At 48.2% G+C, this 16168-nt stretch overlaps 1 protein-coding gene across 5 annotated transcripts in view; it reads right to left on the reverse strand.

Annotated features, from left to right (window-relative positions):
- Nucleotides 1-16168, reverse strand: part of AXIN1 (axin 1) — an 82084-nt gene that overhangs the window by 12641 nt on the left and 53275 nt on the right. For all 5 annotated transcript variants that reach the window (XM_027683640.1, XM_027683642.1, XM_027683639.1 and 2 more), the window contains 2 exons: nt 11646-11742; nt 4081-4218 (listed from right to left, as the gene is read on the reverse strand). In XM_027683640.1, the coding sequence (XP_027539441.1) occupies nt 4081-4218; nt 11646-11742 (235 nt within the window). The remainder of the gene's footprint in view (nt 1-4080; nt 4219-11645; nt 11743-16168) is intronic.

The following is a 16168-nucleotide window of genomic DNA, read 5'->3' on the forward strand; positions in this document are numbered from 1 at the left end:
AGAATTAAACTCTTCCATGCTGACAGCCACAGTTTTGATGCTGACGAACTACTTTACGCTCCAACATAAACTCAGATATTTATGAAGTTTCTTTACTGGAAGTCAGGATTCCTATTTGTTTTAATTACATAAGCAGGATTCCAGCGAGCCCTTTAATCCTGCTCTCTTTTCCTCCTTTGGCACAGTGAAGAAGTCAGTTGCAGCACAGGGTATCTCTGCCCTGCCAGATAAATGCATCTGCTGGAAAACACTGACTCCCATCAGCTTTGCCTGTCAGATGCCATCATCCATCACTTGCTAACCAGCTTCAAAGTTTCAGCTGCCAACCACACAAGAAAGCAAATAACAGACTTCCTCCCAGTGTCACACCTGGGGGTTCAGACCTGGAGCAGGGACAATGCCAGGCTTTGAAAGCGCCAAAGGTGTGGGTGCTGCAAGCCTGGGGTGTGACATGATGCTGGTGTCTGGAGGGGACACACCACCTTCTAACAGATCACTTTGAAGAACTTCAGAGGCACCTTTCATCTACAGCCACTGCAGCCTGCCCTGGGCACTGAGCTCAGGACAAGAAATGAGGAAGCCTGTCCTGACTAAACCCCTGCCACTGGGGTGAGCATTTGTTAGCAGCTTATGATAACCCAAATATATGCTCAGCACTTGGGAGGCTTTTGGGGCTGGTACCTCTCAGGTTTTAAACACCAACTAACATTCCCTGAGGAACAGCAGCATGACTTTTCTGCTCAGAGCCAGAGCTCTGGCAGTGCTGTCACACCAGAGCAGGGTGGCACGAGGGTGGTCCAGCCAAATGGGTGCCTGGAATTTGGGAAATCCTCTGGCTGCCTGGAACTGCATTTTCCATGTAATGTGGACTTTTGCTTCAAGACTGAGTTGAGGGTGGGCTAAGGGGAGGAAAGGGATGCCTTGGCTCTCTCAGTTCACCTTCGCTCAGCTCATTTGTGTCACTGAGCAGATCTGGACCCCAAGCAGGACCACAGGCAGAAGCAGGTGATGTGCAGGCAGGCCCTGGGGACCACCCCCAGCACTGGCCTCAGCCTCACATCAGGTAGGAGGGCCCCAACACTGAGACAATGGCAGTAATGAAGGAGTTGGGGTGCCTGTCCTGAGCTGTCATGTCTCCTTGAGCTGGGCAAAGGTTCCAGTCAAGGCTACAGGTATCAGTTGTGCTGAAATCTTTTCACCTGCTCAGTCTGCAGTGAAAAAACTACATGTGTGGTGTGGGCTCTGGAGCTGTGTTTTGGCATCTCACTGTGGTGAGCTGGGCAGAGCCTGGAATAGAGCTGGGCAAAGCCTGGCAATGAGCTGGGCAAAGCTTGGAGGTGAGCTGGGCACAGCCTGGCAGTGAGCAGAGCCTCTGGGAGGGCGGGGAGCCCCGGGTCCCATAACCACTAGATGGTGCTTTGTTGACATAATATTGCCAGAAAGCTCCTCCACCAGCTCCCAAGGCAGCGGCAGCCAGAGACAGCCAGAGACGCAGCTCCAACTTTGCTGACTGTCTGCTGAGCTATTTTTACTCTCCAGCAAGGCTGGGGGTGCCCTTCCCTTTAAATTAGGAGGCTGAGAGCTGCACTGATGAGCTATGGGCAAGCAATACGTCCCTGCAAACCTCCTCTGCCTTCTCCCAGTCCCACCCATTCCCAACCTGCTGCTGGTTGGGAAGGCAAAGCAGCTCTGCTAAGCACCAGTGCCTGTTCCATCATCATGCAAACCATTTCCCTCTCTAGCCAGGCAATGTTTTATATTCAAATAGTGAGAATCTCAGCGGTGGCTTTGCTTCCCCTGGCTTATTTTCCATGTGCTCAGTTCAGACAGAGTGATCTGTATGATCTGATACTGATCTGTACATGAGGGTGCAGCTTCCCTGCATGGACATGAGGCTGAAGTGCCTCAATAACACGGGAAAAAACAATATCCTCTAATCCTCTCTCGCACTGCTCAGAGTAACTAATTAATTCAGAGTTTGGTTTTTTGGTAAAACAGAAATCTGTCAGTCTTTTCAGTAAAAGGCATTTGGTTTCAAATCAGATGCCTCCTCTCGATGTTACTGCGTGATGTGGCTTTGAAAGGGAACCTGCAGGCAGCTCAGTGTGGAGGAGAAAAATTCTTTCTTCCTAGCTTTTGCAAAATATTTCCAGCCTCTCTGCTAAGCTGATAACTACCTGGTGTGACTAACACTCGTGGTTTTCCCTGTGGTGCTGTGCAGTGAGCCATGCAGACCCATCAAGAGGTTACCCTGTAGTCTGGTGTTCAGGTCATAGAAAAAAGCCCCGTGATCCATCAGGATTCCAGCTCTCCCTCTTGCTGATACCAGCAGCTCCTGCACCTTAAGTGCTGACCTAAAAAAGCTACAATTGCTTACTCTGAGTTTTTTCCTGAATGGCTAATGCCAGATGCCAGCCAGTCAATGAAATACATTCTGGAGACAGCAAAGAGGTTTAATATATAGCATTAGTGGGAGTCCTGGGCTTAAAAGTAGATTAAGTCACACGAAAATGTGTTTAAACAGACTTAAATATATTTTCTGGCACATAGGTATTTGCTGATTTTATGGTATTGCTACTGGCAGCTTCTTCAAGGAGGCAGAGGGCTGGAATAATGTAGTTCAGTACAGGTGGGGGCTGCAACAGAGCCAGGGGACGAAGAGAAAGAGAGCTCTAGGACTTAGCAGAAAATGCTGCTGGTTACATTGGCTTTGTCTAGAAAGCAACAGTCACCAGACAGGACAACAGTGCAATTCCAGAAGAACAGGAATCTAATCACAAAACAGCACCTCTGTGGCCTGTTCTTACTGGATGGGGAGCTTGATGGATGGGGAGATGCCTGGAGCTGGAGGGGGCCTTACAGATCCTTCTGCCTTCCTCAGTTCTCTGCATTTGAAATGCAGATGGGATTTAAAGTGAACACCACAACCTACAGCCCTTTTCTGCTTAAAGAGCTACTAGATGAACATTTTAACATACTCCAATGGGGCTGAAGGTTCTTTCCTGGAGTCCCAGGGGCTCAACTTCCCTGAAAGCACAGAGCCAACCAAGCCAGGCACCAACACCTCTGCTTTAAGGGAGAGCTGCAGGTTACTGAGCACAGAACCTTCGCCTCAGGGCCATGGCAGCTATTAACTGCAGAGACCCACAATTTCATCACACAGGGCTGCAGTTACACTGACACCAGTGACATTCAGTAACACCACAGTGTCCTCTGAAATCTCTCCTGTATCCCCAGACACAATATGGAGCGTCTCAGAAGAAAAAATATGGTGTGAATACTGCTGAACAGGTAATACCACACAGGTAACACCACATGACCAGCACCTCACTCTTCACCTTTTGGAGCTTGTTGTGGAGCTTAAGGCCTTGCACACTTCCCATGGTTCAGCTAACAAGTCCTCAGGCTCTGAAGGGCCCCAGCAGTACCAGGGCTCACAGTACTGAGTGCCACTGGCTGGGTATCCCCAGTCACCCCTGTGCAGTCAATGGGTTTCTCTGCCCAGGAGACATATCAGATTAATTCCAAGTTTTCTAGGGATGTGTTAGACACTGAGAGGCAGAACCATTTTGGTTGTGGTAGAAACAGCCTGACAGCAGACACAAACACCTCCAAGCACAACATTCACCTGCCCTCTGGTTACCATTTGTGGAGGAAATAGGGATCACACGAGACCTCCCAGGGATCACACGGGACCTCCCAGGGAAAGGTGAACCCCTGTTACACAGTCCCCATTCTAGCATGGGAGGGACTGCTCACAAAGTCAGGAGAGCCAGGGTGCCAAAGAAGGTGATGGAGAGCATCCATAGCCCCTAACTTATGGCAGAAGTGGGCACTGCTGTGCCATGGCTGGTATCTTACACAGGGAGGGAGCACTGGAGCTCAGAGCCCTGCATGGACGGAGGGACAGCACCGTGAAAGCTCCTGGGGCAACGGGAGCCTCCAAGAGCCCCGTGCAAGTGCTGACTGTGGCAGTGGAGCAGGGAACTGGTCACTCCAGTTGCTTCCACAGCAGCTGAAAGCTCCCTGTGGTACAAAGTAGCCTCCCAGGCTGGCAGGGGAGGCAGGAAGGTTACTGACCGCTCGAACGCGTTTCAGGCGCTCCTCTAATTTCTCCGCTGCTTCACGTTCCTTCTGTACTTCCTCCAGACGATTGATCAGTTCTGCAGCAAACTTCTCTGGTTCCACGTGGATATCCTTTGGCATTCGGTACGTACGCTGCAGGGAGAGCACACCAGGGGTTAGCACAAGATGCCTGAAAAATCCCACGTTTATTTGGAAGGCTTTGATAACTGGAAATGCCGGTCGTTCCGGTGGGGAGTGGAGGGAGGACAGGCTGGCAGGCACTGAGGTGCAGCTCAGGACCTGGGGGCTGGAAGCTGAGCCACCTCCACGAGCTCCCTGGCTGGCACCAGCTCCACACACCTCCCCATGCAAGGGAAAGGTTTTCTGGAGCCACAATTCAACAAGTTTTTTTGGCACCAAATTCCACTCAGGGATGGATGCGCTTGGTTTTCTCCCAATGTACACAGGGTCAACAGGAATATCCTGGTCTCAAAGGGTGGGAAAAAGATGTACAGACCTCTCAACCACTCAAAGATCCTCTTCATAGCAGTTATGCTTTCACTTGGATAGAAAGGAGGACTCTGGTGCACACTTACTCAGCTTATCCCAGGAGGATCAGTGCATGCCAGTCAACCTCTGCCAAACAGCCCCTATTCCCACAAGGCATCCTCTCCTCCTGGAGGATCCTGTAGGATTGCATCTCAGCTCTTCAGAGCCATGCAACGATTCCCTGCTGGCTTTATCAATACAGCACCCTTACAAGCACAGATGCCATTTTACTGCTTGCTCTGGGTGAATAAATGAATATTTATGGCAGTTCAAGGGCATTTTCGATTCCTTATGCTGAGCTGCTTTGTCCCGAAATTCCTGAGCTCTGGGATAAGAAGTTTGTGAAGTATGAAGCTATCAGCTGCTGCATTTCCCCCCTCATTTTCATCCCTTCTGCATTATTTTGTTAAAATATTAGAAACAATGAAATGACACAGCAGAGATAAAAATTTAATTTGGAGCAAAAATAGTTGGAAAATTCAGCAGCACAAAACCCTGCATTCAAATGTTTCAATACCAACATGAGAGAAATATACACTCTATAGGACCAGAGATAAAACTAAACGTGAAGACATAATTCACAGCAAAAGAACAAATGCAGTATCAGAAGCAGACATGGAGCTTGAAAACTTTAAAGGAGGATGAGAGACCACCCGAATTTATCCCAGACCAGCCAAAAGATCAAAGCAAAAGACTAAAATACTGCTTTGCCTCAAAACCTGACAGAAGTATGCAAATCGTCTTGGCTTTGCTGTCTCTGCCAGCGGCTCAGTGGAAGGCAGGGAAGAAAACCAGCAGCAGCAAGTACCCACTGATGGAACCAAGGAGCTGAAGGCATCTTTCATGACACCCCAGCTGGATTGCAGAGGTCCCAGATAAAGCACTGCTTGTTTTGTTTGCCAAGAGGAATTGGTCTTCCCGACCCTGCCAGCAAATCTCAATCGCAGTGACCCATCCGAGCTGGGATCCATCCCTTCATCCATGTATGGAGCCACTGGAGAAGGAACAGCATGTGTGAGCTACCAGGTGGCTCCCACCCTGAGATAACATCTTTGCTGCCACCAATACCTCCAGCCCTGCAAATCAAATTAAAAAACCCCCAAAATCGCAGATAAAGATTTTCACCAACGAAAACGTTCAGTCTTGAAATGCTGGCACAGGGGCCGAAGCAGCACGTTTCATCTTTGCATTGCCCAGAAATGGGCCCCAGACGTGGCCCAACATGGGGGAAGATGTGGCAGAGCTGGTTCCTGCTCTGTTACTCCCTGAGGAGCTTCCAGGATCCAAGTGATGTCTCTCTGTTCCCCGGCACAGCCCTGGGGAGCACTTCTGGCTAAGGGAGCTGCTTTTTTCAGAAACCCCAAACCCATGACCACCTCCATCCACCTCGTGAGGCTGCACCAGCAGTTCCCAAGGAGGGAAATCCCTCTCTTGCCTGACAAGTCACAACCTGTGGGGTGACGTGCTCCTTCCCTCCTGCCACCTCAGACATGCCAACTCTCCCTGCGGTTGTTTATACGACAGCAGCACCAAGCCCTGCTCCGTTAGACACTTAATGAGCCTAATGAGAGGCAGCTCGGAGCTCAGCAGTTACAGTCTCAGGTCTCCCTGTTGCAGCTACCACAGAGAGGCACAACTGGGAAAGGATTCCTCTTTAATTTCATTGCCCCTGATGCAATGCAGCATCCCAAACCAAAGTCTCTCCTGAGCCTCCGGCAAGAGTGGGTGCAAAGGCTGTATGGAAACCTGAGTATGCAAGTCCTGTCACAGGAAGATGCTTCCCTGCAGGCCCAGCAATGCTTAAGGACCACAGCTCTGTCTCTGATGAGGGTCTGAAGACATATGGAATCACTGCTGTATCCAGGGAACTCAAGATGAGATGATTCTGGTCTTTTACAACTAATACCTCAGCATGTTTATCCACAGGCTCTCAAAGTCTGGAGATGACTGAAGCTTGACTACAGAAATTACAACAATCAAACCCAAGAATCTTTAGGATAAACTAATTTTCCTCTGTCTTCAAAAAAGCTGCTGCACCTGCAAAAACCACTGCCCTGTCCTTGGAGCTTCCCACTTAGCACAACAGCTTGCAGAGGGCCTCAGCAGCCTGTTGGAGGGTGCAAATGCAGCCCCCTCTGTGCAGCCACCTCTGCAAGGGTCTCCCTGAGCATCCAAGTTCAGTGCAGCTGGAATGAACCTCACTTCACCCCACGGATACCAGCTGTATGTGCCCTACATTGTCCTGGTGGGTACCCTTAAGGGTGGCTCAGAGAGCTGGGAAGCAGGAAGGATGCTCTGAACATTGCCACTTATCCCTAGCTCAAAGGATGAGCCACACAGACTTCCCCAAAACTAACAGTATTGCAGAATAATGGATGCAAATTCCCTGTGCTGAAACAATACAGAAAATTGCTGAGTGCTCTCTCTGTCTCCCTGGACAGCAAATATGGATTGCACTGACCTGGTTCAAAAAGACAACAAAGTGCTTGAAACTTTTATCAAATGACAGGCCCGACTTCAGAAGGGAGACATGGGAGACATGCTCCATCAACGACCAGCCAGGCTGAGCATGTGCCCAGAGCAGGATCCTTCAGGGCTTCAGGATTTTGAACCTGCCTCCACATTCCCATGGGCACACAGAGTCCTGCCAAGGGAGTCGTAAATAACCTGTTTATTCTTCTGAAATCAGAAGGGCTCCAAATGCTTTTGTTCCAAGTCAAGGATGCAGCAAGGTTTAGGAGGATCAAGCCCTCCAGTCTGCACCAGAATGAGATCTCTGGACATTCTGAATCAAGAATTCAGAAAGGAAATACTCAATTTTAAAGAACTGTTTATTTACAGCTGTTTTCCCTATTGTTTTATGTAATGACCTACCTACTTCTATTTAATGCCACTAGTTAGATAGGTCTGTCCAGAACCAAACCACACTGAGATGGGGAGGCTGCAGAGGACAACAGATGGCAGGCTGAACACCAGATGGACTGCCAAAAAACAAATTGCTTGAACTGGTCTGGATGGAGCAATCTTTCCTCGTGACAGCTCTGAAGAAGGAGTTCTTGGGGTACCTATCACCAGAACAATGTCCTTGGCACATGAAGTGCCTGAAGCTCTGGTACCTTAGGGAAGAAGTAGCCTGCTAAGAACATGTGAGAGACCCCAGCTCTCCAGTAGTTTCACTTAGCTCTCACATTTTCTCCTTCTTTTCTTGGAGCTGATGGAGTGGGAATTGCATGGATTTTGCTCCATGAGGTAGGTGCAGGTCTGGGGTTTGATGGATTTCACCCTCCCTGAGAAACTGAGGTTTGAGGACCAAGTTGCACATCAGAACACACCAGCATCCCAAATGTGTGGCTCTGCCATGATCTGTATGTGAAAAGGCTGAAAGGGAAGAATCTCACTGCGGTTTGCAGGTTCCCTTCGGGAAGATTCAACCTCAACTGCTCTGAGATAGAACAGGCAGACTTCCAAAATTATATTGGGTATAGAGGTCCCTAAACACCCCTAGGATCCACGGGTTGGGCTGAACCACTTCTCACAGATCTGAACAGGCCAAGGAGTTCTGTGCTGGTAAATCTCCCTCTTCTACAGGAGGTTTGATGCCTCCATGATGCCTGAGGGGCTGATGTTAGATCACAAGTCAGTCTTGGAAATGAAAAGACAGCAGGGTAGAGAAGCCACAAGCAAAGAACTTCTGAACCTCCTTATCTCTTAGATTGATACATTCCTCTGTGACGTAAGCTTTTAACAGATAAATAGTGTTCCCATACCAGAAACCCTTGTGGCAGAGCTCATGGTTACCTGGATTTCAGCATCCACTTTAGCAGCATTCAGGGATTAGCAAGGAGTCCCACTGCTGCAAGGCATTTGAGGGAAATGGCATAAAACAGCCAATGAGAATTCCAAGCAGGTTCCCAACTCTCAGGAGCAGAAATCTCATTTAGCTGTAGTTATCCAGGCAGCACGAGACCAGGTTCCTCCTGTGCACTCCCCACTCGTGCAGCACAGCAGAGTGGTCACTCACAACCTTCTCAAGAACACGACAGAAGCCACCTTGCAGGATCCTTGATTGTGGGGCAGGACAGGAGAGCTCCCGCCCGATGATCAAGCTACAGCAACAGCACCACAAAATGGCTTCTTCTTGCAGTTAAACCAACCAAATCCCAAGTCTTAATGCTTGTGGATGGATTTTCTGAGTTTGCTGTGGAAAAAAGGATTTCCCATCCTCTCCTGGGAATGGATGAATGCCAGAGCCAGGGTAAATACAGGGTATTTACAGGTACAGCCCTGCATTCTCTGGGCTTTCTCCCTTCCTTTGAGAATTCGCTTGCTCTTTCCTTCCTTGGTGTTCCAAGACTCTGCTTAAATCCAAGAGATGGAAAACCACATGAAAGCAACACTCACTCACTGCGTAATGGGTTCCTGCCAGAGGCACAAAACAGGCACCCACTGCATTCCTGGGCAGAGTGCCACTTCACAGAACACAACTTTTCCAAACTTAGAGCACTGGCGAGTTGGTAAGTGTGGAAGATGTGAGCTGGTAAGTGTGGAAGATGCAGATCACAGCCATCCACACAACTCCTGCAGCAGAGCGGGGCATCCTACATACCCAGCACATGCTGTTGTTACTTGGAGGCAGCACGGCTGCTGGAACTGGTGAGCAGTCTCCTATGAACATGTAATCACTGCAGTTTATAGCTGCTGGACCTCACTACAAGGGCTGCTATTAAAAGCAAGAGAAGCCCTTTCAGAATTTTGCATAATAGCCCCGTAACTCATTTGTCAGGGAACAGTAAGGTCTGTAAGGACTTCTGAAATGACTTTCGGAAGTAGGAGGTTCTCTATTATCAGTAGGAAAACATGCCGTGCATTCTGCAGGCACTATCAGCATGGACTCTGGCTACACTGGGTAGATATGAGTCCATAAAGACCTTCACTCAAAGGTTGTGATTTCGCCACTGCCACACGTTAAAAAGCAGCTAAGCCCCGGGTCCAGCCTGCTTTAGCCACGGGCTGTGAGACAGCCCAACCACCGGCTTCGGAAAGCAACACTGGAAGGAACATTTGCATGGCTCCTTGCTAATTGGGGCCCTTTAATTCAATCAGCGTGTAGTTAGAGGTGAATTTTAAAGAGTAACTTTATAACATTTCACACTGGTGTTGTCAAAACACATTGTCTAATTACCTTCTCCTTTCTTGGCTGATTGATAAGCAAGGGCAGAGCAGTGCCTCTCTGAAGTCGATGCCAATTCTGTGTCAGTAATTGGCTGGCAGGAGGTGCCAGAGTGTCTGAACTAAACTTTTATTCCCTGGAGAAAGACTAGAACTAACTCGACTTCTCAGTCCTCTGCTCCCATATAAATATGTGTCAAGACGCCTTTTTCCCTGGGACTTAAAATTACAGTGCAGAACCTAATGGGAACAGTGGATGTTTCACAGAAAAATCCTTGTTGAAGCATCTGTGTGTAGTTTAGGAAGAATATGTAATTCTAAAAGACCGTGTAGGTAAATAGGATAATATGAAAATTTATAAGCAGCAGGTGGCCAATTTAAACCTTGTTTTCCCCCCCTCCCTTTTTAAACTGGTTTCCAAAAAGGTCGATAAAATTTAATGCTAAGTAAAACTAATTAGCCTGCAAGGAACTGCTGCTGGAATGACACTTATTCAGTTCAACAAAAGAAATGTTTGGCAGATGGAAGTTCGTTAAAGCAGAGCTCACTATACATATTTAATGCTCCAAACTCTGAGTTTATAACCTGCAGTTCATCGAGGCATTGCCAGTGCACACCATCAACAGAAAGCCACTATTATTTTTATCCAAAAGGTAAAGCCACTGACAAGCTTTGAAGTCAGAGAATATTCACTCAGTAGTTCCCACTGTTGGGGAACAGCAACAACAATAACAACAAAAAATAAAGGCCAAGCTTTCAAACTTCAACTCTAACAAAGCCATGCTTACAGTAAAAATGGCATCAAGTGAAATAAAAAGGCACCCAGCCAGCCTTTTCAACAGCAACCACACTGTGAAAGCAACTGTGTGAAAAGAGAGGTGACTGAGCAAGGATGGCTATGAGCGTCCACAGCCAGGGCTTTTATTGTCAACCCAGTGATCAAAGCACAGGAGACCCTCTTAAATCTAAGGAAAATAATCTAATTTAAAAGGCAAAACAAAGAGTGGTGGTTTTGGTGTGTTTTTTTTTTTTTTTTTTAATCAGATTAAAACAAGGGTGTATTTCTGCTGGTATTGTGCTGCTTTGAGCAGGCGGGATGAGAACAGCTGCGTCAAGTTTGAAGGCACTTCTGGAAAAAGCAGATGGAGGCTTTTTTTCTCCCTATTTGATTTGTGCTGGAGTCCAGCTGTCCAAAGGGGAAAGAAGCACCTCTATTCCCTACTAGATATTAAATGTCACCTGTAACTTCTCACAAAGAGAAAACAGTAACAAGCAGAGCCACAGATGGGGATGCAGAGCCCTGGCAGTCGTGCTCATCTTCCAAAAGCTGTTTGCTTACCTGGAGCAACCAAGTATCAGACAAATGAGATACTTAGGCCTGCACCTTCTTTGCTCTCCTGCCTTGTTACCCCAGGTGAGCTTTCCTGAGTCCTTGAGGACAGGTTACAGCTCCCTTTGGCTGCTTAGTGCAGAAATACTGCTGGGGACTTGCATTTCTCCCCAGCTGACCTTGGCTGAGACCTACATCAGCCTCCATGGCCAACAGCCTCCTACACCTTCCACAAACACCTCCAGCTCACCCAAGGGCATGCACTCTGCTTGCAGCCAGTGCTGCCACTCTCATCCAGGAGAAACAGCCAGCTACTGCCTGAATGGTGAAGAAAAAGGCTGCATTTTGGGCAGCCCTGCATGGTGAGTTTGGCAGAAGGCTCCCAAAGTCCTTTCTTAGCACGTTGTTTGTCCATCTTAAAATTAATACAGTGCTAAAGGGGGTTAAACTCCAGCACAAGCAGAGCAACTGCCCACTCCAGATCTCACATATTTTGCATATTTACCTCTGGGAAGGAGATAGTGCTACTTACAGGAATGTGAGGTAGTGGCACGCGTCCATTTGCTTTGGCACTTTCTTGCATCTCTCTGCGATGCTGCTTTCGGAGTCTGTACGGTGGGATCCCATCTCTGCCGGAATAAAACAACAACAGGCCCTGCTTTAGTGCCTTTCTCCAACACATTTCTGTCACTCACGCCTCGCTGACACAGAGTGGCAGGTAGGAAACCCCTTTATGTTTGAGGAAGGCTTTGCACGCCCAGAGCAAGAGGAATCTGTGTGGGGAACGATGCTTGTCCAGGTGCCCACATCGACACTCTGGCCCTGGGGGCCGGGGGGACTTACATGGCATCCACCAGGAGCAGAGCAAGGCAGAACTCCTGCAACTGCTGCCCAAGGCAGAGGGCAGGGAGAAGGACTTGGACTGCATCCTGGTACCTTTTATAGTTGGTTGCTTTCTATAAAGAGCCTGTAATGTACACATTAAACCACAGGGCAGGCTAGGAGAGGGGGGAGAAGGAGGAGTGGGAGCTCAGTGAGCATCTACTCCAAGGGGAACTTGGTCAGGGAACAAGGTATATATTTTTAAGAGAGCGTGACAGCTTCTCAAATGGCTTATCAAAGCAAAGGGGTAGGCTCCACTGCTCCCAAGGCAAGCTCTAACTCAGTCTGAAATTATGGGCTTGATACTGAAGTTACTGTGGGGAAGAACCCAGCCCTCTCCCCAGAGGAGGCTGGACAAGGTTAGGAAGGGATGCCCAACTGAACCACCTCCGTTTGGGTTTGTGCCCGTGCTGAAAAAGCTGGTGAGGGAGGTCTCTGCAGGGGAAGGAGGCACTGGTGGCCACAATCCTCGGTCCTGACACACTGGGAGTGTGGTCCATGGCTCTGCCATGAGCCTGGGTACACGTGGGTCCCAGCAACAGGGTGTCAGCGGGTCAGAGGCACCAGGCTTTGCTAAGCACCCCAAAAGGCAAAGCATCACTGGTTGAGTGTGACTTCAGGGAAAGGCAAGAAACACATTTTTGTTCTCACCATTGACACCTCTCTGCTCACACCCCGGGAGTGGACCCCAGTTATGAGAGGACCCATCCCTTGGTGACATTGGGCTATTTGGGGAAAAATCAACAAATGCAAAAACAAATGCCAGCCTGGAGCTTGGCAATTTGGAGCTTTCCTTTTTCATTTTTCACATCTCTGATTCAGTAGAAAAAACTGCCTGAAAAGGCAGTGCAGTGCCACAGAAGTGGGTGGAAACGAATGGAGGGATTTGGTAAATCCCAAGTACCAAATAACTTCCATGTACAGGCATCGTCTCCTGACAACCCTGCATCCCTCTGAGCTGTGCAAACGAGCCAGTCCCCACACATCTCACAACAAGAAGATGTTTGAACAAGCCAAATGTCCTTAGCACCTACCCCCCTGCCCAGCTGCTTCTCTAAAAAAACCAAACAGTTTCACCAGCACATTTTGAAAGTCAAGATGCCATTTGGCAAGAGAAACACAATCTACTGTGGTGTTTTGCCTGCAAACCTACTGAGTTTCAAGCAGCAGCCTGTGTGAGGATGGCCACCATCAGCTCTCATTCCCATTCCCATTCCCATTCCCATTCCCATTCCCATTCCCATCGTGTTGGTTCCCTGGAAATGCTGGTGCGGGCAGAGTTGCCACCAAATTACGTGAGCAGAACATATTTTCATGCAGCAACCCAGGCATTCAAAATGAAACACCATTAAAACAAAATAAAACCCGTGATTAATGACAAGTGCTTTTTAGTAGGAGGACAAACGAGAGAACAGAAAATGACCCAGGCTAATTACAGCTCTGGAGAGTGGCTGCAGGTAATGCAGGAGGAGGAAGAGCATGTTGGGAGCACCACCTTCCCTGTGCCCATAGTGACACGGCTCAGGAGCAGGGCAATTTCCCCACACGTCGCTGTACCAACAGGGGTTACTGCAGTGTTCATTAGGCCTCATTTTCTTTAATGACAAAGCTCCATCTGAACTTAAGACTCACAACGGTTACAGAGTTTCACCGCATCGCGAAGCGGCTTTTTCTGGATTAATGGCAACAAAACAACCGGCAGTTTTTAGAGGAGAAACAAAAGCCAGGGGGATTATTTTAGCCATCGCTGGTCGGCATCAATAGACAACATTTCAGCTTAACCACTGCACAAAACCCGGGCGCCAGAACACAACTCGCACGCTAAAGCCGTGCGGCCATTCGCGGGGAAAGCGGCATTATGTTAGAAAGTGCAATTTTTCTTTCTTTCTCTCTCTCCCTTTTTTTTTTTAATTCTCCCCAGCAGCAGTCCCAGCGGAAAGAGCGACTTTTGTTCCCAGCACAGTAGCGAAAGGCTGATAATGGCCTCTAATCTATCCGGCTTCAAACACATGTTCAGCCCCGCTGTGCTGCCTTTGATGTCATTTTAACTAGATTCCCCAATGCCACCTCTGAACTTGGAACATTCCTTCGTTCAATGTACTGTGCCAACTCAACCAGAGGAAGCAAATTCAAAGATAAGCACTTTAATTTTATCCCAACAAAACCGTATTCAATAGATGGGGGGAAAGCAAGGAAAACCAATACCGTACTTTTGTTTTCCTTTTGTCAGGTAGCTTGCTTTGAGATATTTTCAATAGATAGAGAGAAATAATATCTATATATATAAAAAAATCAAAACTTTTTTAGAGCACATCTACTTTTAAAATAAAACTTTCTCAAACTGTTTTTCCTTGTTTCACCACGTGATTTTCTTTAGCACCAGAAAGCTAAGTGATGAAGTGCAAGGGGGGAAGAAGAGTATTTCTATCATTTATTTAATAATAATGCAATTGGTTTGCTGTTGGGGAAATGTGGAGGCTTCCTCCCCTCTCCAAACTGACCTGGCAAGAGCCTCTGGTGAGCAGGGAAGTCTGGCTGTGGCTCTGCAGCTGGACTCTTCTAAGAAGAGCTGCCTTTGCTCCTCTGTAGACACCCTCCAAACCCAACCATTACACCTAACATTGGAAATCATCATTTGGGCTCTTTTAAATTAAAAAGCTGTTAAACTTGTTAAAATACAGCAGAACTCAGGGTAATTCTGGACCACTGGCCACAGGACAGACAGGAAACAAATCCACAGTGAAACTGGTATTTTCTACCAACTACTCTTACCAAAGCACCTCCAGCCACCCGAGAGACCTTTCTCACATAAAAGTAGCCCCATGGGAAAATCACCAGGCATTTTGGCCAAAAGCCAGTCATCCAAGGAATAACAGTTAATTTGCAAAGCTTTTGAAGGAATAACTACTGTCCTAAACCCCTTTGCTCTGGGGAATGGCCATCCTCACTCTGGAGCAGGTTAGACTGGAAGTGGGGAAGAAGGAGCATCCCTCTGGCCAAGCCCATAGGCACTGAGGGCTTCCCAAGTGCCTTGGGGGAAGGCAAAGCTGTCTCCCAACCAAGATAAGCCAGGACACATGATAAGACCCAGAGGAAGGAGTATTGTTTAGCTGGAGCACAACAAAGGGCTAAAGAGGAGACATTACCTCCTGTTTACCACGTAAACTCTTGCAGAAATCAAGATAGATATGGATCTAAGGCATTTCTGCATCTGAATTGGAACATCATATGGCAATTTAATGCATTTCAGCTGCTTCCCCTTGCCTTCCTACCTACAGTTGCCTTAATTTGCCTCAAGCATCTCTGTTGTGACATCCCCTTCAACCCACAGGCTGCCTCCTCCACTGGGAGAGATGCTATCCCCATGCAGGGTTATCTGAGACAGCAAGAGTAGTTTAGGACTGTGCTGGAAATGCTGCTGCAAGACTGGGGCAGGCTCTGAGCAGTCCCGGGGGAGGCAGAGCCCCAAAGACCCTCCACTGAGCAGCAGCAGTGAAGGGCTTGGCCCCACCTGCCGGGCCAGAGCTTGCCGGAGCCTCTCGCCGTGTCCTCCCCAGACCTTGCCTCCACACAGACCAGCTAAAACAACACAGCTGCCCTGACGATTGTAAAAACAGGTTTCAGCAGAGAGGACCGGAGCTGTTTTGCCTGCCAGGGCAGAGGAATTCCTATGACACAGGAAGACTGAGAAATAATCAGCGGAACGCAGGCGTTTAAGAGCAATGTTTTTTAAGCCGCTCAAAAAGCAAAGTACTCCGACGGGGACTGATAACACACTCGTTATATAAATTCAACCCATTCCAATAATATTTTCCAGAAAGACATGCTGTTGAAAGCTGGTCTTTCAGGTTTGTAGCTGGTATCACAGCTTTACAACCCCTTTGGTGGGCTGGGTACTCCCAAAAAGTCTGTGCCTGCCTCCCTTTGCCCCAGCTCAGGAGCCCAGACAGGCAGAGCATCGCTCAGGTCTTTGCCTTGGGATCACACCCCACTCATGTGCTGCCTTGGAGCACAAGCCAGATTTCTTCACTATTAAGCATGACTGCTGTATGTAAACAGCACACAGAGGGAAGAACCTCACTCATCAGCAAACGAGGCTTTTATTGCCATTTTCCTCAGAGGAGGCCTAAATTCAAAGCACGGAGACATGTAAGTCTTGTCAAGCAGCAGGAG

Source organism: Neopelma chrysocephalum, unplaced genomic scaffold (assembly GCF_003984885.1).
Source record: "Neopelma chrysocephalum unplaced genomic scaffold, ASM398488v2 Primary Assembly neopelma1_65, whole genome shotgun sequence".
Taxonomy (NCBI): domain Eukaryota; kingdom Metazoa; phylum Chordata; class Aves; order Passeriformes; family Pipridae; genus Neopelma; species Neopelma chrysocephalum.